General features: G+C 42.1%; 1 protein-coding gene across 1 annotated transcript in view; it reads right to left on the minus strand.

Moving 5' to 3' along the window:
* Nucleotides 1–22481, minus strand: part of LOC124795692 (protein kinase C-binding protein NELL2-like) — a 252531-nt gene that overhangs the window by 12796 nt on the left and 217254 nt on the right. Inside the window, exon 9 of the mRNA XM_047259773.1 lies at nt 297–489. Within this exon, the coding sequence (XP_047115729.1) occupies nt 297–489 (193 nt within the window). The remainder of the gene's footprint in view (nt 1–296; nt 490–22481) is intronic.

A 22481-nucleotide genomic window follows, 5' to 3' on the forward strand; every position in this document is an offset into this window, starting at 1 on the left:
CCACCTAGATTTTCGACAATTGAGCCATGATTTTACAACGAGACCAGCGTGGGAAACACCAAAAGACGAGTGCCTCGTTTATTTATCATTACATGAAATGACTTTATTAACTGTGCTCTAATGACACCTGCCACATAATAACGTTGTTGTTGCCCGAAAATGCAGTATGTAGCAGCGTGAGCAACACCACAATCATTATTAAATTTTGACCTGTGTTGTGGTAGGGTGTGAAGGTGTTTTAATTATGCTTCAAGTGCAGCTGCTCGCCCGGCCAGAAGAAGAGAGTGGCGGCTGACCTCTTCTCGCAGCGCGTGCCGGTGAAGACGGCGTCGCAGAGGCAGGTGTTTCCCGGCTGGCAGGTGGCGCCGTTCTCGCAGGGCGGGTCGCACACGGGCGTGCCGCAGGTGGGGCCGCTGCTGTTGTGTGGACACTCGCACTGGTCCGGCCCCACGCACTGCCCGCCGTTCAGGCACGCGTCACGGCACCAGACTGCAACAGCGCCACGCGCTACACGAGTACAGTACACGCCGAACGACTCTTCACTGCAACGGAGGAAGTCTCCGGACAGTCTAGATCTGTTAGCCGTACCGCTTGTTAGGACCACTGAAGAAATTTCTACCATAAAATCCTTGGTCTTCCAATGACTGTCCTGCCACTCGGTCTACATGTAATTATTTGTTGTGATACTCTTAACTCTTGCATTTTATTCAGACTACACACACACACACACACACACACACACACACACACACACACACATTCACACACGCGTTCATACGTTTGATTGTCTATTAATTTCAAATATTTAAAGTGATTATTTGTAGTATGTTAGTGCTTACGAAATATTGTAAGACGTGTATATTTCTATTGTCTATTGGCAAATCACAATTTATGAAAGATTTTTATATTTTATTAATAGGATTCAGTAGGAGTAATTAATATTTGTCATATTGGAAATAATTGTGGTAGCAGGGAATGTCTGCACCAAAGTATTGTTGACAAGAGAGACCGCAAATTGATATAATTTTAAAAAAAGGGCGGGAGAGACCACGTATGGATACATTTTAAGAAAAGAGCGGGAAAGACCGCGCATTCATACATTTTGTAATGGTAGCAGGAATTGTCTGCACCAGAAAGCATTGTTGGCATGAGAGACCGCACTTTAGTGTTCGTAGGAAGTCAGTAGTAAGCGAGAAGTGAAGCGAGTCTGTAGCAGGTCTGAAGCGAGAGGTTGAGAGGAGCGGTGTGCCAGCCAGCCACTAGCTATGATTTACAAGAGATTATAAACGGATGTACAGAGACATAAGCTAACTATTATCATAAGAGGAACTAATATTATTGAACTATTTTCTTAGCAAAACTCAAGACTACTGAAGATATGTTTGCGCATTGCTAGTTGTAAGATTATAGTAAAAAGTAAATCCCATTTGAACGTTTGTAAAATCATTTCATTTAGAATATAATTAACTTTTGCCAGCAACATTGCATTTCTAATTATAATCCATCCCAAATACCATCAACGTAAAACTTTGCAAAATTTTATTAGTGTCAAGAAAAAGTTTGACTATGAATTACGTAATTTCAGTCAAATTAATTACAGAATAACGTCAGCTTTGCTATTACAGAATAACGTCAGCTTTCGTATTAAATACAGCCACTTATTACGAAGACCCACCAGCAGCTAATAGAGTATAGTAAAACAGAGTAAGTATATTCATGTCGCAGTTCGATGTAGCAGTCAGATGGCGATCCAGTAACAGTAAAAAAGGTAAGGAACAGTTTTGGGTTATTGCAGATAACGACTAAGGGCCACGACGACGACACATTCTATGTTTCGTCGAAATAATCAGAAAAACACTTTCTATAAGCAGCAATTAAGTTTGTATGCAAAGATAGAGAAAGAGAATAAATTTCAAAGGGAAGATTTCATTTGTTATTATTAAGCAAGAGAAAGAAATCCTAAGAAAATGTTACATAGTTTGTTGTAAAAGGGAAGGTTATCAGTAACAAAAGAGGTATAGAGAGGAGACGGGAAGGTTTCAATAAATCATTTACATTTGAATGCATTGTACCTACCGTACAAAAGAAGTACTTGGAAATTAGTATGAAACTGACGAAATCTTCTCGGTTTACCAGCCGAATCGTGGGGTTGTCTTGTCGCAACGATTTGAACATTTCTTTACTCGCTACCATCAGGAAAAGTCGTTTATCCAACTGTGTAACTCCTACTATTACTCTAAGGTGACATAACTCATGGGACATTGATATGCACATATACAGATGGTGGTAGTATCGCGTACAGTAGGTAGAGAAGGGCAGTCCTTTCATGGCCTTGTACTCGGGTGATTTGTTTGAAAAGGTTTCCTACATCATGATAGCCGCATGAACTGAATTAACACACTTTTAACACGGAATGGTTGTTGGAGCTAGACGAATAGGAGATTTCACTCCAGAAATCTTCAGGGACTTCAATACTGTGAGATCCACATTGTCAAGTCCCGAGTTCGAGTGTCGGTCCGGCACACAGTTTTAATCTGCCAGGAAGTTTCATATCAGCGCACACTCCGCTGCAGAGTGAAAATCTCATTCTGGAAACATCCCCTAGGGTGTGGCTAAGCCATGTCTCCGCAATATCCTTTCTTTCATAAGTGCTAGTTCTGCAAGGTTTGCAGGAGAGCTTCTGTTAAGTTTGGAAGGTAGGAGACGAGGTACTGGCAGAAGTAAAGCTGTGAGGACGGAGCGTGAGTCGTGCTTGGCTAGCTGAGCTGGTGGAGCACTTGCCCGCGAAAGCAAAGGTCCCGAGTTCGAGTCTCGGTCCGGCACACAGCTTTAATCTGCCAGGAAGTTTCAGTAAATTTCAGGATTATACAGTGGCCGACGGACTTCCCTTACCGACCAAGAACAATGACGTTTGTGTAGAGTTTCCAGTGCTAACAGACAAGCAACATCGCATGAAACAGCCGTAGAACAAAGTCATACGTACGAGGAACTTACCGTTTAGGACAGCGAACAAAATTTGGCGTTAATGGGCTACCGTGGCATACGACCGATGCGGGTGCTTTTGCTAATGGCGCGACAGCGCCTGCAGCGCTTCTCTTGGTCTCGTGACCGTATCGGTTGGACCGTAGACGACTGGAAAACCATAACCTTGTCAGATGAGCCACGATTTCAGTTGGTAAGGGTTCGAATGTGGCGTAGACGCCCATGAAATCATGCACCCAATTTGTCAACAAGGCTCTGTGCAAGCTGGTGATTGTTCCATAATGGTGTGGGCTATGTTTAAATGAAATGGTTATGCTGGGTTACTTGGATACCAATTGCAGCCACCCATGGACTTCATGTTATCGAACAATGATGCAATTTTTCTAGACGACAACGAGCCACCTTAAGGGCGACAAATGTTTCTGATTTCTTTGAGAGCATTCTGGGCAGTTCGAGAGAATAATGGGTTGCCCATATCGCTCGACATAAATCCTATCGAACGTTTATGGGGACCTAATCGATGGGTCAGTTTGTGCACTTTGTGCACTTCGGAAACTATGAGCGGTTGTAGATACAGCATGGCTCAGTAATTCTGCAGAATACTTCCAACGTCTTATTGATTCCATGCGACGTCGAGATGAAACACTACGCTGGGCAAAAGGAGTCCGTCACGATATTAGGAGTTATCCCATGACTTTTGTCACCTTGGTAAGGTTAGTTGGCCTTGAAGGAATTATACCTTTCAGTTTTGAATGTGGTCTTGAAGACATCAATCCAAGTATCTTAGGGATCTCATTTCCGACGTCTATATCTTTCCATGATCTATTTTATTAGTCATACAAATCTTTGAGCCCGATAGTAAAACTGGTGCAGCCAACAATTTACCCATAGGTTCAATAAGCTTCGGGACTGTCTCAAAACTAAATACGAATTGAGATAAGTGGTATCTAGTATCGTACTGGTTTTGAACTAGATTCTTTTCAGCCATATACTCGTAGCAGTTATCTTAGGGGCTATGGAACACCCTCCCAAAGGCGCCCACTCTAATGATGTATAAAACCATGTTACATTCCGCTGAATCGATTCTGCATCCCAAGCTGAGTGCAGGATTGAGACTGTAGAAGTGCACGTAATGCGTGAATTCTCATCAAGCAAATATTTGGGGTGTCTGATGACTTTTATTCCTCTTTCGAAAAAAACTAACGCACTTTAACGCCATTGTGGACCGGAAAATAATGAGAAACACCGAATACGCACGAGCGAAGGCCTCGTAGACTCGAAACATTGTTTTCCACTGAAACTGTTAACACTGGGTACTTCAGACAATGTAGTCTCATACTTGAGTAATAGCGCTAAGAGGAGAGTAACTGCACTAACATAAGAGTATTAGTGTCATAACTGACTCCCGGATTTTAATAAACCGTGTACAAAATATTCATTCTAGTCCCTTCTTCGGTATCTAAGTGTGACGTACGGCTGACGCATCCCGATCCAGCCACACGCCACACAACAAAGCGCTGCGGGTTGCCACCCTATGAAGACGCCTGCAGTGTGGCGCATCCCATCTTGCTGCAGCAACCGCTGAAGTATTTACACCGCATCCAACGGAAACAGCAGGCACTATCTCGCGTCCACGAACCACGTTCCATCAGACAACTTCCCAATATTCGTCCGCTGGGTGGCCCGTGTAGGACACCGCCAACTGGATCACCAGGCAGTGCGAGTCCCAGGCTGGACATCGGCGTTAGATTTCGGAAGTGCCACGAGTATACTCCTTGAAGTGTAGCACATGTTATTGGAATCTTCGACATCGCCATTGTAGCCTTCGACAACTGTTCCTACGAACTGAGTGCTCAGCTTTCACCTTCAAGGACTATGTGGTATTAGCGAAGTTCTTTCAGCAGATCAGGATGACCTTTTGCGTTGCCATCAGGTGGAAGCTATTTCTGTAGCTTTTGTTATTGTGTACTATCTAAGTGGTAATACAGTTTCTAGTGTTCTTGGCCACCTGTAAACCCTTCTCTGCTTGTCCTTGCTTCATCCCCAATACGATGGTGCACTTAGAAAATTTTCCTTGGATTGTCCCACTAGAGATCTGCTGCTTATTCACTTTGCGATCGACATCATTGCCAGTATTATAAGTTATATCACAGCCAAGGCACTGGAAGTGAGGTAGTTGTTTACTTAGTCAGATACCTAGATAACTCTCGTTCGCACTGGCCATTCGCTTCTAGAAGAAATAGTCTTGCTCTTCTATGTGGCGATTTTCATGTTAAATTGTGGGCAGTTTTGCTGAAGATAACGTACCTCTGAAATTTCATCCTCAGTTTCTTGATTGTTAACTTGGCCATTAGCAAAGAACATTGTGTTCAAGAACATTCATTTATTCCCAATATTCTGCTTTCTCTGCATTTCCATTAATTAAATTATCTATGTAAACATTAAAATAGGGAGAGGATTAGTTACAACTCATATGTTCCCTTTGGTTAATGGATATTCAGATCGTAGATTTTCTCTTTTTAGTATTATTTATGTAACACCCACAATACGGGAATATCATCCTTGTTTAATTGTGACAAGGCATACGAGGGATCTTTTGAGAATGTCACAGGCTTTTCCATAACCAACGAAAGCAAGGTGTGTCTCAAGGCTTAAAAATGTTCTCTTTTTCAATAAGAATTTTCTAAGTAAATATGTTGTTTGTACGTTATAGATTCTTTCTAAACATTGCTTGTCCTTCAGTGTAGAGAGTTTTTGATATACTAGTGTGATGATTTTTATTATTATTTTGTTCTTATACCTTGTATATTTTATTCCATTAACTTACGTCGCTGAACTTTGTTGTCAAACTACAACCATCTTCTTTTCGATTTCCAATATCTTCTGATACCGACATTAGCAGACATTATTTGAGCAACAGATAATATTGGAATTACTTGTCAGGCAATTAATTTTTTTCTCTGTATTTCTATTTGAAAATATTTCAGTGATATTACTGAGTAATAGCTTTTCTCTGCAAGAGCTGTGACGTGACTGGCTATAGCCACATACGAGGAGACAGAACAGATATTGCAGTACTCAGTCCATGAAGAGCAGTCGGCTGCTTTGCAGTGAAACTTATACATCAGGGGTAAGGAACAGTTTTGTTGTTCACAGTTTGGAAGCTCCAGTGCATGACAGATGTGACTGGAATGTGTGTTGTCTTGGAATAACATTGAACTCTCATATAAACCTGATTTGCTGGGCACTCTACATGTCAGGGAAAAATTAATTATTTTCAAGCATCTAGCACATGGGCTGCCCTGCACAACATGCATGTAATGGGAGTAGTTTTGTCCTGCTTTATCGATATGCTTTACAGTAGCTAAACGTGCAGATGGGGATGCATGAGCAGAGAGAGGGGGAAGGATATTGAGGATTTTGTGAACCAAGATAGAGTGATGTTGGACAGGCAGAGAGTGAAGGAGGATGAGATGAACAGAGAGAGAGGGTAGGAGAGGATGGATAGAGAGGAGGAAAGAGGAGCAGTACAGTACAAAGATAGGAGGGAGGGGAAGATGGTCAAAGGGGAAGGAGGTGTGTCATCCAAGTAGTATTTGTGTGCCTTACATGAATGTACATCTGGATGGACAGAGCTAACCAGAGAGAGAGGGGTACGATACAATAGAATGTTAGAGATGGCGAAGAATGAGATGGGCAGAGACATTGTGAAGTAGGATGGGACAGATCTAGAATGGGGGCAGAGGTGCTGGAACAGAGAGAGGGTCAGATGGAGAGGCCATAGAGAGAGAGTGGTGGAGTTAGAGATGTATGTAGAGAGGTGGAAGAGGAGGTAGATAAAGAGAGGGGAGGAAGATGTGGACATAGAGAGAGGGAAGAGTGGGTGACACAGGAGGCAGATGGGAGATATATATAAAGGCAGAGGGTAGGTGGAAAATGAAGAGGGAAGAGGACGAGATGGGAAGAGTGAGGGGGTGTAGGTAGAGAAGGAAGGTATAGTCAGAGAAAGGGAGTACAGGAGATTGACAATGGAGAGAACATCGAGAGCAAGAGACTTTGGGCGCAGGGGGGGGGGGGGGCGGGAGATGAACAGGTAGATGTGGGTAGATGAGATGCACAGAAAGATAAGTTGAGGACAAGGTGGACAGAGAGAGTGGGAATGAGGAGATGTGTGCAATAAACTTATCAAATATATACACAAGCGAAGCTGTAGGGAAAAGGCTAATACACACACACAAACACACACACACACACATATATTCACATTTATATCTGAGAATTGGATGTTATGACTGTGTATATCTAACATCTCCTCCTAAACCACCGAATCGCTTTCCGCCAAATTTGTTATATGAGTACATAATGTTTGCTATATGACAGTCAGCACTGTGGAAGTTAGAACCTTCCAGCTCCCACAGGAGGAGAGACATGGGCTAAATGTGTTTTTCTGCACCTAACATGTAGGCTTCCTTTCGTAACAAGTGAGCTGTGCGAGTAGTACCATAAATACGTTCCAGGGGCTACAAGTGCAAATAGGTTTGATTGTGGAGAGAGCGAGGTGGGGTAGGGGATGGATAGTAAGAGAGGGGAAGGATGTATGGACCGTGAGAGACGTGGAGGTTCATATGGCTCTGAGCACTATTGGACTTAACATCTGAGGTCATCAGTCCCCTAGAACTTAGAACCAATTAAAACTAACTAACCTAAGGACATGCCACACATCCATGCCATAGGCAGGATTCGAACCTGCGACTGTAGCGGTCGCGCGGTTCCAGACTGAAGCTCCTAGAACTGCTTGGCCACACTGGCCGGCAGAGGTGGAGGAGATAGAGAGAGTCGCCGAGGATGTGATGGACAGAGTATGAAGAGGAGGTCACGGACAGAAAGAGAGGGGAGATGGACATGACCAGAGAGTTTGCATAAGAGTATGAGATGAGCAGAGTCGGTGGGGATGGTTGCAGAGGAAATTAACAGAGAGAGGGGGAGGGGAGGACATACTGAGAGGGGGAGGAGGAGCTACATAGCTAGAGTGGAGGACAATATGCTTACTATGTTGAGACAGAGAGGGAAGATAGCAGAAAGAGGATGGAGAAGGAGATGGAGGGACAGAAGTAGGAGAAGAATATCGACATATAGAGGTGGGAGGATTAGGTGGACAGAGGGATAGGGGTGGGGAAAGAAGCGAACACAGAGAGGAGGAGAACTAGAGAAGAGATGTGTGCAGTACAAGTGTACGAAGCACAAGCCGAGGTTAAGAAACTGGTTAATGTGAAGCACTATCAATATCCAAACCATCGTATATGAATTCACAGTGAGATGGCAATCAAAGCGAAGTTGTTCGGTATAGTGACACTTCACATTACTAAAATGTCGTGTACTAGGGCCTCCCGTTGGGTAGACCGTTCGCCGGGTGCAAGTCATTTGATTTGACGCCACTTCGGCGACTTGTGCGTCGATGGGGAAGAAATTATGATGACGAGGACAACACAACACCCAGTCCCTGAATGGAGAAAATCTCCGACCCAGAAAGGGAATCGAACCTGGGCCCTTAGGATTGACATTATGTCGCGCTGACCACTCAACTACTGAGGGCGTACATTACTAAGATTGCAGTAATTGCAGGTTGATAGTCTTGTGAGGACATGTCAATTTGTGAGAGCAATGTCTGTGTGAGAGAAGGTTCTGGGCTCGAGTCCCTGTCAGGCACACTGTTTTAATCTGTCAGGAACGTTCAAAATGGCAAAATGAAACCACAGGCATAAAATCGCTTTTAGAATTGTTGACCAATTGCAGCACAAACTAATTCTGCCACGATTATAGAAGCATCACATTATAATCTCTTGTTAATTGAAGCACAAGTTACTGGCAGTAGAAACTAGCACACAGCCACTCAAAACGTTACTCTATGTAAAGTATCAGCTCAGGAATAATCTATTAATTTTACATGGAATTTACGTTCCAAATCTGACAGGAAGAAATATGTGTGTTAATCGCTGTAATGTAGTCTCAAATTGTTTTCTTTGCTCTACAGGAAATTCATTTTTGTCCTAGAATCGACTTCATCCAGGTAGTGAAACCGAAGGGACGTTAAGAGGCCGAAGGGTCTTCGATTCAAGAAGACCTGAAAGAAATCGCCGGTTCTTCTTCTTCTACACCAACAACACCAGCCGTCTCGCATGGAGAGGAATAGCGAAAAGAGAAGGCAAAAAGTTGGAAGTTTATTTGCATATAAATTGCCTTGCGCAAGTTTCGAGTGAGAAGATATTGGTTTGGACCCTTTGATGTTATCCGGGTAATCGATTGGCGCACTGCTCGGCTAGTGCTAGTAAACCGCAGGCACCACTCTGAGGCACGTTTTCCGTTAGGGCTGCGAGGTAGCGGATACTGGCCGGTCACTAGACTAACTGCTGAACTCTAGTACGTTAACTAACATTTTTTTATAAGGTACTGCTTTGTAACTCACAAAGTAAAGATGAATATGTTTCCTTTTACAGGCAGTTTCAACAAACTGCTTCTTTTCTGAACTGTTAATAGATTTAGGGATGGTTTACTCATTTCTCCTCAACAGCGACAAAAAGGAGTTTGTAGCGTCCTTGTATCTTGCTTGTCGCTTTATCCTGCTTAAGAGAAGTAATTTGTTCCAAATTCTTCTTTAGCCTATATACTCTCAGGCTCTTGTTTACTTATTCCACCTTTCTCATAGCCACCTCTGCCACAGTCCACAGTAATTTCTCTACATTCTATTATAAGTGTTATTTATTGTTGCTAATATTGTACTTTGCGATTGCCATTGGGAGAACAGTGATATTATCAGGCAATGTAATGTGAAACATCGTCTTTTTTTTCAGTCTAGTGTCTATATATGAGGGTTGAATGAAAAGTAATGCATCCACCTTTGTTAATTGGGTTTGGATGGGACTATTTTAGTAAATCCAACGCAGAAATAATCCTCGGAATGTGATTTGTAATTACCAATATTCTCATTTCCACATAATCATCAGCCAGTTGGATTCATTTTTGCCAACGATGAACAAGTTTTTTGAAGACGTCACGGAAGAAGTCGACACTCTGTTTCCGCAATTACAGTCGCACAGTCCTCTCAACGTCTTCATCAGAAGCATAATGATCTCCCGCAGATCGTCTTTCACTATCGGGAACAGATGGAAGTCAGATGGTGCTAAATCTGGACCGTATAGAGGATGTCGTACGGTGGTGAGATTCGGTCTCTGAAGTTCTGCTGTAGTGGCACGTGAGGTGTGTGGTTTGGCATTGTCATGTTGCAGGAAGACAATTCTCTTTTCCTTTCGGACCTTTGTTAGGCGTCGTTTCAGAGTTCGCAGCGTTGTGATGTAACGCTCTGAATTTATTGTTGTTCCACGATCAAGAGGATCAATATGGATAACACCATCGCCGTCCAAGCATACTGTGGCCATGATTTTTCCAGCTGAGGGCTTCCTATTGAATTTCTTTTCTTGGCCGAGTCTTTGTGTCGATATTCCACAGACGGACGTTTCGTCTCCGGGTCGTAATGGTGTACCCATGTTTCGTGTCCTGTCATAAATGAATGGGGAAAGACGTCACCTTCATTCTCGTAAAGCGAGAGGAGATCCTGGAAAATTTCAAGTCTGTGTGCTTTCATTTCAGGAGTCAGCACCAGGAGTACCCATCTTGCACAGATCTTCCGATAACCAAGCAAAGCAATAATGTGCCCCACACATTCTATGAAACGCCGATTGTGCTTGCAATTTATCTCTGAGTGATACGACGATCGTCCTGAATCAATCCGTCCACATTTGGCTTGTGAAACTCTGTGGTTACTGTCACAGGACGTCCAACTCTTTGTTTGTCACGCAGGTCAGATGTTCCCGCCTCAGCGTCTTTAAACTTACTCGCCCAACGTCGCACAGTAGTCACATCAACACAATCACCATAATCTGCTTTCATTCTCTGATGAATCTCCTTTGGGGTGACACCTTCTGCTGTCAAGAATTCAATGACTGCACCTTGTTTAGATTGCATTGACCGACTGCCTGCGGGGGGTTCCATACTTTACACTGCAACAACGCAACCGTTCAATGCTAAGGCTTCCCGCCAACTGGAGCTGCAGAGAACAGACTACGGAACAATCCAGTACCTGCCGCATACCAATGCTGCCAACTGTTGAGTAGTTACGAAGGTGGAGGCATTACTTTTCAGTCAAACCTCGTAGATAAAATTAGCAACGCCCACAGGTATGTGTTCAGTTTTTTATCGTCATTTGACATTCTACGTAACCTCGTGTTACATATCATAAATATGTATGACCTCTTAACTCCTTCAGGTAGTTCTTTCACACGTGCAGACAGCGATGAAAAATCATGTCGAGAATGCATACACCTACTAGTTCATTCTTTTAAGTGTTTTCTGGACGGTTCAGAACAGAAACTTGAAAAAAAGACATGCACCTCTAGTAATGCAAGGAGAATATTGCAGAAGACGCTATTCGTAGGAGGTACCATGCGAGGAGCATTTCTACAAAAGAGATAATGAATGATATGATATGCATGCACAAGTCCAATCGTAACGTAAAATGAACTGCTTCACTTGCGTGAATGAAACTGGTAGGAATAAAGGAACTACGATGGTTTGGCTGTAGAGAGACAACTCAAAACAACAGAGGGATAACAATGTAATGGTAACGATGATTATTAGAAATTTCTTCAGGAAGAAAGTAATGAAACTGTTGCCTGTAATCGCCCGAAAACTGTAGAAATTGATGTTCAAAATGGCCCCGAGCACCATGCGACTTAACTTCTGAGGTCATCAGTCGCCTAGAACTCAGAACTAATTAAACCGAACTAACCTAAGGACATCACACACATCCACGCCCGATGCAGGATTCGAACCTGCGACCGTAGCGGTCGCTCGGCTCCAGACTGTAGCGCCTACAACCGCACGACCACTCCGGCCGGCAGAAATTGTTTTCTTTATTGTTACTAATAGGACTATGCTGTCATAGTAGGAGGAGAGGTGATACTCCTACGTGGCGCGTCCCAGGTGGCGGATAGGGAAGTCCTCACCGGTTTACTGGCGGACTTGAGTGAAATAAAATAGCTCTCGTTGACCAAACACACCCTCTGCGGTTAACAACCGTAGTTGTAAATCGGAGCTTGCTCCAACTAAGGTTGACAACCTTCGAAAGTCAAAAATGGAAAGATCTTTTAGGAAAAAAATTCCACCATCCTGCTCAAAAGGCAGGAAAGGCTACATCGGATTCGGTGGGTAGTCAACTAGAAGACAGCAACGAATCGGAGCGTTTGCAACCATCCAAATGCACACTAAAACACAAAAAGAAGATTAAACATGAGCAAATAAATTATATAGCAACACACAACATAAACTCACTACTGCAGACCGGAAAACTCAAGGAGCTCACAGATGAACTAAATAAACAAAAAGTTTAATAACAGGGATCCAAGAAATGAGAAACACCACAGAGGACCCATTCGAATCACAAGGATAGAGAATTTATAATAGGAAACCAGGACTGAGGGCAATGAAACAATGTCCCCAGTTTGGAACAGGGTTTTTAGTAAACACAAAAATAATAGATTCAGTAACGGATTTCCAAGCAGTATCACCAAGAATTGCGACTCTAAGCTTTAAAACAATGAATAAAACCTATACAATAATAAATACTCCTGCCCCAAGAAATGAAAAGAATTGTCTAACAAAAACAAAGGAAGAGGTAGATAAATTTTGGGACCTTCTAGAACAAACTGTGGACAGAGTAAACAAAAAGAATGTAAAAATCTTATTGGGAGATTTCAATGCTCAGTTGGGAAAAGAAAGGAAATATAAAGATATAATTGGAAAATGGAGTCCACGTAAATTTACGAACAAAAACGGTCAAAGAGTTGTAGAACTCTGCAGAGAACACAACCTTATATCTAAATCAACATACTTTAAGGGGAAGCCAAGTAAACTTAAAACTTGGAAACATCCAGACTGGAGGAAGGGCGAGTGGCAGCTAGACCATGTCTGTGTGGACAAAAATTTTCATAAGGAGACACACAATGTTGAAGTACTGAGAGGTGTAGACACAGCTCAGACCATTATATGACTAAAATTAAAATCAAATTCACTCCGTTAAAGAAGAGAACTGGAAAAACTAGTAAAATAAAAAGGAGGTTTGACCCACATCAGCTAATTAAAAATAATAAGTACCAACAAATAACACTAACCATCACATTAACAGATGATCTAGAACAACTAGTGCCTAATCTTAAAAAAGAGGCAGAGAATCTAGCTCCCTTCAACCCACGAAGGAAACATGCATGGTGGACATAAGAATGTGACAAATTCCATGAAGATAGACACCAAACATGGTTAAAGTTTCAAACACATAAAACTGAAAAAATGCCATCAACCTAAAAAATGAAAGAAAAAAATTCACACAAAATATTAGAAAAATCAAGAGAGGATTTCATAAAGATATTATAAACTCTGTAGAAGGTAATTATCATAAAACCAACTCCAGGAACTACTATAAAATCTTTGGGAAACAACAATATGAAGCCCCTACACTAACACTGAAAGATGAAGATGGTAGAATGACACACACTAACAAGGAAAATGCAGAAATCATGGCAAAAGCATTTAACAAACTTCTGAATTGCGAGGAACCCAAAGAACCCTTACAAATCAACATAAATACCCCAATAAAAACCAAACCTAACAAACTAGAGCCTCCAACTTTCCAAGAAGTAGAAAAGATTCTTAAAGAACAAGAAAATTATAAGGCATTTGGAGAAGATCAGGTTTTTGTTGAAATGTGGAAATATGCAAGTGACACAGTGAAGACCTCCTTACACATGGCCCTAACAAAAATTTGGGTAACAGAACGATTTCCCGGATATAGGACCACAGCTATCATCCACCCACTACACAGAAAGGGAGATAAGAGCAACCCAGACAACTAGAGAGGAATCTCTGTCCCCACAGACCTTCAGTATTAAAAATTTTAAGAAGTCTAGGACTCCATCCAAAACTAATTAAAATAATTCAGCTCACTCTAACCAACACCAAACCAAAAGTGAAGTTTAGAGGAGAAATTTCGGAACCATTCCTCATAAAAACAGGCTTAAGACAAGGTGACTGCCTATCACCATTACTGTTCAACTGTGCACCGGAATACGTAATGAGAGAATGGTACAAGGACAATCCAAAGATGATAAGAACTGGAAATGCAAAAGATGATATTAGCTTAAACTGCTTGGGATTCGCTGATGATCTTGCTCTCCTAGCCAACAACGTTCAAGAAGCCAGGCAACAAGTGAAATCACTACAAGAAATAGCAGAGAAATTAGGCCTTAGAATATCATTTGAAAAAACGGAGATTATGCTAACTGATCCACCACTTGCAAACAAAATTACAATAGGAGAACAGGAAATCAAAATTGTTGATAAATTTAATTATTTAGGCGAAATAATAACATACCATCTAAATGAGAAGCCATCATGGCAGAATAGAAGAAAAAAACTGAACTACGCAAATTACATTACCAAAACTACATACAACAAAAAAAGCCTATCTATAGATGCAAAATTAAAACACTATAAAACAGTTACACAACCAGAAATAACTTATGCAGCTGAAACTATCTTCGATACAACTAATACAGCAGAAATTGACATAATACTAAAAATAGAAAGAAGAATAATTAGGACATGTATAAATAAACAGTATAAAATAAATAGGCATTGGAGAATAGCATCAAATGAAACAGTATATAAGAAAATAGAACCACTCATGAGCACAATCAGGAAGAAACGCATCTCATTCTTTGGACATTTGATGAGAACTCCAGAAAACAGAATCAGTAAAAAAATAATACAAGAATTGTGGAATAGCAAGGGCGACATTAAATGGATCACAGAAATTGAGGAAGATATAAAAGAACTTCAAATTACAGTAGGTGACCTAAAAAACAAGAGAGAGAAAACCATAATACTGCAAGACCCGCAAACCAGACTACAAATGAAAATCAATAAAGGAGTACAGGAAGAGTGGTCTCAGATGAAGAAAGAAAGAAAATATCTGAAAGAATGAAGAAATATTGGGCAGACAGAAGAGCAAAACACCTTTAATATAAGAATAGACTCTAATAATTATATTAACTAAATATCATATTGAGTTATTGTTGAACCAAATGGTATCACTACGTAACAACTTGTTTACAACTTTGTATTTTTGACTAGAGTGGTCCAATGAAGGCCATAAAATAAATAATAAAAAAAACTAATAAGACTACTCTGCCTCGATATCCTTGCAGACGCACTTTATTTTTGAAACTTTGTCTCATTTATTGGATACATTGGTTCAGACCGGATCACGACCATTGCCCCATATCTTTTTGAAGGACACACAGCTGTCTATCACAACTCAGGATGCACCTTCACAGATTCTATTCAGCCAGTACACTACATAAGCTGTGAAGACTCAATGGTACCAACTTAAAGTCCGTAAGAGCATTGTCCGTAAAAGGCAACAGTGTCGGTTCAAGATACGGCACTGCACATAGTTTGAATCTCTCGCGAGGGACTTACAGCGTAGTGTGGACTCTACTGTCGCGTCTGGTATTTGTGCTGCCTGTTTAATCCTATTGTCGTGTTTATATGGACTGTACGTCGAGGCAGCTATTCTGACGTGTCAGACCACATACGGTGTGAGATTCACAAAATTAACAATGTATTCGCGTTAAGAAGTTCGAATGAGGACGACCGTGGCAACCTGAGGGTAAACAGTGAATTAATTTGTTTGCCAAACCACATGATTGAGTGGCTAGCTTCCATAATTATTCACATTTGATGAAGGAACATGTAGGGTGGTGACAGAGACAACATTCGTATCGGTTAGCTGACTATCTTGCGCGGGATCGTGTGGGTGCATTGAGTCCCAAGGACAGTCTGCGAGGAGTTTCTGCGAACTACCCAATCATTCTTATCAGGTTGGCGGATATGAAGCGGCAATAGGAAAATGCTGTAACATTAATGAGTTATTGTCTTCAGCGACTCGATAGCCGTTGGACAGCAATCTCGCTAAAATGAGTTCTCTGGTCCAAGTAACGAAGATTCGATAGCAAACTACTATGTCAACATTCACTCTACAGGTGTCTGGAAGATCTTGCCTCTACACTAATTACTTCTGGACACTGGTCTGTATCACTGCTAGTCAACAACTAAAGGTACTCCTCTCAGGAGAATATCAATCTTTAACAGAATAAATTTTCTGCTCTAGTTTCTGCAATGGTGTACAGGGCTAACGTTACAGATCCCCTAGAGTAGACCACTAGGAGACTGAATACCGACTGATGAAAGCCTCTTCCTTGACTAAGGACTTTTCGGTACAGCCAGGGACAAACTAGCCCTCTAACTTGAACAAAAATTGAGATGCAGTTACTATCATACTCTCTCTACTAGGGTTCATCCTACACCAAGATTTTTTTCTTGAAGCATAGCATGGCTGATTTGTTTCATTGTACAGTTCGGCCGCTTCCCACTAACGATCAAGACGTAGACAGGAAGATATACTTAACAGCTGCTTCCTTTCTTTCCTCATTCATAATATACACCAATAAGCCAAAAAATTGTGACCACTGTCCACAGCAAGGTTAGATGCTTTTTTGTAGCGTTGAAGGGGAAATGACGCAATAAGAAAAAGTATCTAAGCGCAGCAGAGACAGATTGGGGATTGCTCTAGAGAAAATATGTGCTGCAAATGGAGAAATCCATTCGCATAAGGAACTTGGCCAAAGGGCAGATTATTATTACGCACAGACTACGAACGAGTATCTTGAAAAAGGCGAAGCTGGTCGAATGTTCACGTGCTACTGTCGTGAGCATCTATGGAAAGTTGTAGAAGGGTGGTGAAACTACCACTAGGCGCTAAGTGGTTGGACGTCCTCGACTCTTCACAGAACGTGGTGTTTTTAGGCTTATCTACTCTGTAAGGTAAGGTAAGTGACGATCTGTGGCACCCCTAGTGAAAGAGCACAATGTCTGAGAACGCACATGGTTTCGGAGCACACCATTCAGCGCACACTGTTGGACAGGGAGTTCCGCAGCGGACGACCCCTGCGTGATCACATGTTGGCCCAACGTGTTGGTCAATTAAGATTGTAGTAGGCTCGGGATCATCGAGATTGGACCGTGTATCAGTGGAAACGTGTCAGCTCCTCAGATGAAACACGATTTGGCTGCACCAACTCGATGGTCGTCTCTATAAACGTCGGCATCTAGGTGAACGGCTGCTCGAAACGTGCAGCGCGCCACGGACGCTGGCTTGTCGGAGCAGTATTACGCTATGATCGACATTCTCCTGTGCTTGCTTGGACCTGTGGTACGAGTCACAAGGTCAGCTACGGACCACGTGCATCCCTTCGTGGTTGATGTCTTCCCTGACGACGATCTCATTTTTCGGCGGTGTACTTGTCCGTGTCTCGCAGCCACAATCGTGCTACATTGGCTCGAGGAGCATGACAGTAACGTTAACGTCTTGGCAACCAAATTCGCCTGATGTGAATGCGATGGTTCCCGCCTGGGTTACTATCGAGTCCCCTCACCTCGTACACAAATCGGGGGCCAGTTATTTACGGGAATTACGTGACTTGCGCACAGACACCTGGTGCCACATATCTCCATAAATCTGCTAACGAACTGTAGAGTCGATGATGAGCAGTGGATTACTAAGATAGCCCAACAAGCTATGAGGCAGGTGGTCATAATGTTTTGGCTTGACAGTGTATTTTATTTGATAGTGTATAATTACCATAAGAAATTAAAATATCATCTTGTCACAACGTGAGTTGTTAGTCGTGCTGCGGTTCGGGTTGGTGCTGTATGTAGCTTTCTGCCAGACCGTATAGTTGTCACGGTTGCGTTGTTCGTCTCCTTCTCGTGTTCTCTGGCGCTACTCGGTTTCGTAAGCGTTGCCTGTCCGCCAGTGGCAGCAGCGGGGCTTATCGATATGTAGTTCTGCTGCCCTATCTTTGGAGCGACCTCGTGCTTCTACCGGATGGTGTGAGTGAGGAGTTCGGTTGGGGACGCAGGAGCAGCGAAGTCCGTGCAGAGGGACAACACGCCGGGACCGCTGGCGGCGTGTATGGACTGCCGGATCGAAGGACTGTTGTCACGAGGGATGCTGCATGTTTAAGTTGAGCGCATTGCAAATCGAGTAGAGAAACCTCCAGCATTGTGAAACCTCGCGATTATCCAGTGACTTGGGTTCGGGTTGCTGCTCGTAGTGTCGCCGAGGCGAAAAACAGCGAGTCGAGTACCTGGGGAAGGCGGATCTGATAAGCCTTCCTGAGCTTCCAATTACTATCTACTATTTTCGGCTTCTTACACTGTTAAGTTCAACCAGCGATATTTTTCTGTCTTCTGGCCGCTAACTCCCCAGTTACCTGCCCTGGGGGTTAGTGTATGTAACGGCAGTGTATGTTTCCTCGCCTTGTCGCCGCTGTCCGGTAAGGCGTGTAAGCTTGACAGCTTCTTGATTGTGGCGTTCTTCTCCCTTAGTGGTAATCATTCCTTCTTGTTACGGGCGCTCTAAGCTCGGTATTCTGTGGGCGGAGCCCAGACCGCCAGTTCCGGCTTTGGCGTAATCTTACATCTTGCATTTGTTTTGTTGGATGTCAGGTAGCCTCACCAAGATAATCATTAGTGGCTCGTTACTCTGCCACTAGTCCGAGTTACCATCTTGTGATCTGAATTCAACTCTTGTCTGCCTCTATCTTCTCTCACGAAAGGGTTTTTGGTGTGACCTACTCAGAGGTCGATTGCTGGAGCACCGTCTGTCACTGGCCCTTGTGTTTTATTTTATTATTATATTATTAAGTTATAATCATTTGTCTCACCTGTTTGATGATCTGTTTTCTTTTTAAAAATTAACTTATGCTATGCCATTCTCCGTTTGACAGTATATTGGCTAAAAAATTTATAATTGCCATTTTGGCGTTAAAGGCCTTCAGCCGAGAGAGTGGTTATTTGCCTTAAAATTCTGATTGCGACCACATTGGCTTGTCTTTAAAAATTATTGGCTCTCTGTATTTTATGTATCTGTTAAATTTTAAATAATTGCCATTTTTCGCGTTAAAGGCCTTCAGCCGTGATTGTGGTTACTTGCTTTAAAATTCAGGTTGCGACCATGTTCGCTTGTTTTCCAAAATATTTGCGGTCTGTATTTTATGTATGTTTGTTAAATTTTTTATAATGGCCACTCTGGCGTTCAAGGCCTTCAGACGTGATTGTGGTTAATTGTTTTAAAATTCTGATTGTAATCACACTGGGTTGTTTTCAAAAATTATTTTCTGTCTGTATTTAATGTATGTTTGTTAAAATTTTTAATAATGGGAATTTTGAGCGTTAAAGGCCTTCAGCCGTGATTGTGGTTACGTGCCTTTAAAGTCCGATTGCGACCTCATTGGCTTGTTTTCAAAAATTATTTACTAAGATAAATGAGTGAAATTGCAAAGCAAACCAATACCAATAGTAATTGATTCGGGCCTCGTCCACAATCGTAACCCAATCCTGCTGATTGATAACTCCAGTGGAAAACGGAAAGTCATGAGGTAGATACACCATGGCTGCATCAGAAACTGATGAGAGGGTAACGAATAGTTGCTTAGTGGAGTTAATAGGAACCATGTACCAATCTTGAAACGGCTTAGTCGTAACAATTGTATATGAGCCAGAAATAATGGTATGCTGTTTCGACTACCGTTACAAAATGGTGTAGCTGATTCCAGCAACTGGCGTAATTAATTGAAGTTTCAGCCATATTGTGTTTTATATTTCGAGAGACTGGGAGACATGTTCAAAAGTAAAATCTGAACATCAGTGAACTGTAATATATACTTATAAATTTTCAATGAAGTCAAACTATTGGAACTGCCTACTGCGTCCATCTGGATGAGCAATCGCAAAACAATTTATACTGACAGCTACTGTATCTAGTATCATGACACCACACGAGTAAGTGGGATACACGGTGGGATGTGATCTATGTAAATTTTTAAAGAAAAAACATGTGAGAGGAAACAGTATTTAATGTACGACGTTGACCTAACATAGTTCGTGATTGCTAAAATCGTGGGAAGTGTGGGATAAGAATAACATACATCAATGACAATGTGGAAAATACGTGTAATATGTTACTGTTACATGTTTCGTGTAGATGAAGATGTGTTTACGTATAACTAACTTTAACCCAGTCCAAGCACTGCTTTTGGCTCTTACGCTTAGCTTTTGCAAAAAAGCTGAGAATAGTAACATTTTGAATGAAATATTCATTAAGAAAACTGAAGTAAATGTCATTTCGCCTCAATAAACTGTACTCATTTGCTTCTTTGAAGTACAGCCTTGTGTTCGAAAAGGCAATTGTGACCAAACTGGTTTACACGAAACGGATGTGCACATTGCAACAAATAATCTTTTTCAACTGGACCTTGCCCTGCGGAACGAAAGGGCGGCGGTCGATTTCTCATTTCCTGTTCGTCAGAGAAGTTTATGTCACCATTCTGCAAGAAACTCACTTTAAACGTGAAACGAGACTTTACTGTTTTTCCTCAGCGCTGATACGAGCAGCTATCACGTGTTTCGATTTCTCATTTAGTACGTACGTCGTGCACGTAACAGCAGGCAGTAGATACGGTGTTGTTACTTCCTAGAGGACAGCTGCGTGTTTCACACATGACAAGCCTGCACTTTCCTACCGTGGCGTGGTGCTAACGTCATCGGCCTAAGTGGAAGGTACTGCGGAGGCACACGCAGCAGACAGTAGTTAGATAAGGTCTATTCGTGACAAATAAGATGGAGATAATCCCCGAGATTCTGAATTACTACCTATTTTAATATGATTTCCATTTCACACCTTCGACATCCTGAGTGAACATGGCGATCCTTAAATATTATTAGCCGAGCGGTCTAAGGCACTGCAGTCATGGACTGTGAAGATGTTCCCGGCGGAGGTTCCAGTCCTCCCTCGGGTATGGTTGTGTGTTTCTCCTTAGGATTATTTAGGTTACGTAGTGTGTAAGCTTAGGGTCTGATGACCTTAGCAGTTAAGTCCCATAAGATTTCACACACATTTGAACGTTTCAACAAATTATATTCAGGAAGACGGTCTGATTTACTCTCCATTATCATTCAAATTATATTTTATATTTGGCTGAAATTCAGAAAAAACGATGTATTTTGCTAGCAATTTAAATGTTTCGCCAAATATTTGACATGAAATTGCATCAAAAGGAGTATGTTACCTTATATTCTAGCGCAAAAATCTGACGCTCTTCTACATCTACATCCATACTCCGAAAACCACCTGACGATGAATGGTGGAGGGTACCTGGAATACCTCTATCGGTTTTCCCTTCTATTCCTGTCTCGTATTGTTTGAGGAAAGAAAGATTGTCAGTATGCCTCTGTGTGGGCTCTAATCTCTCTGATTTTATCTTCACGGTCTCTTCGCGATATATACGTAGCAGGGAGCAATATACTGCTTGACTCCTCGGAGAAGGTATTTCTCGAAATTCAACAAAAGCCCGTACCGAGCTACTGAGCGTCTCTCTTGCAGAGGCTTCCACTGGAGTTTATCTATCATCTCCGTAACGCTTTCGCAATTACTAAATGATCCTGTAACGAAGCACGCTGCTCTCCATTGGATCTTCTCTATCTCTTCCATCAACCCTATCTGGTACTGATCCCACACCAGTGAGCAGTATTCAAGCAGTGGGCGAACAAGTCTACTGTAACCTACCTTTTTGTTTTCGGACTGTATTTCCTTAGTATTCCTCCAATGAATCTCAGTGTGGCATCTGTTTTACCGACGATTAGTTTTATATGGTCATTCCATTTTAAATCACTCCTAATGCCTACTCCCAGATAATTTATGGAATTAACTGCTTCCAGTTGCTAACCTGCTATACTCCAGCTAAATGACAAAGGATCTTTTTCTCTATATATTCTCAGCGTATTACACTTGTCTACATTGAGATTCAATTGCCATTCCCTGTACCATGCGTCAATTCGTTGCAGATCCTCCTGCATTTCAGTACAATTAACCATTGTTACAACCTCTCGATACACTTCAGCATAATCCGCAAAAAGTCTCGGTGAACTTACTACGTTATCCACAAGGTTATTTATTTATATTGTGAATAGCAACGGTCCTACCACATTCCCCTGCGGCACAACTGAAATGACTCTTACTTCGGAAGACTCCTCTCCACTAATAAAGACATGCTGCGTTATGTTATCTAGGAACTCTTCAGTCCAATCACACAATTGGTCTGATAGTCCATATGCTCTTACTTTGCACATTAACCGACTGTGGGGAACTGCGCCTTACGGAAATCTAGAAACACGACATCTACCTGGGAAACCGTTGTCTATGGCCCTCTGAGTCTCGTGGACGAATAGCGCGAGCTGGGTTTCACACGATCGTCCTTTTCGAAACCCAT

Source organism: Schistocerca piceifrons, chromosome 4, assembly GCF_021461385.2.
Source record: "Schistocerca piceifrons isolate TAMUIC-IGC-003096 chromosome 4, iqSchPice1.1, whole genome shotgun sequence".
NCBI classification, from domain to species: domain Eukaryota; kingdom Metazoa; phylum Arthropoda; class Insecta; order Orthoptera; family Acrididae; genus Schistocerca; species Schistocerca piceifrons.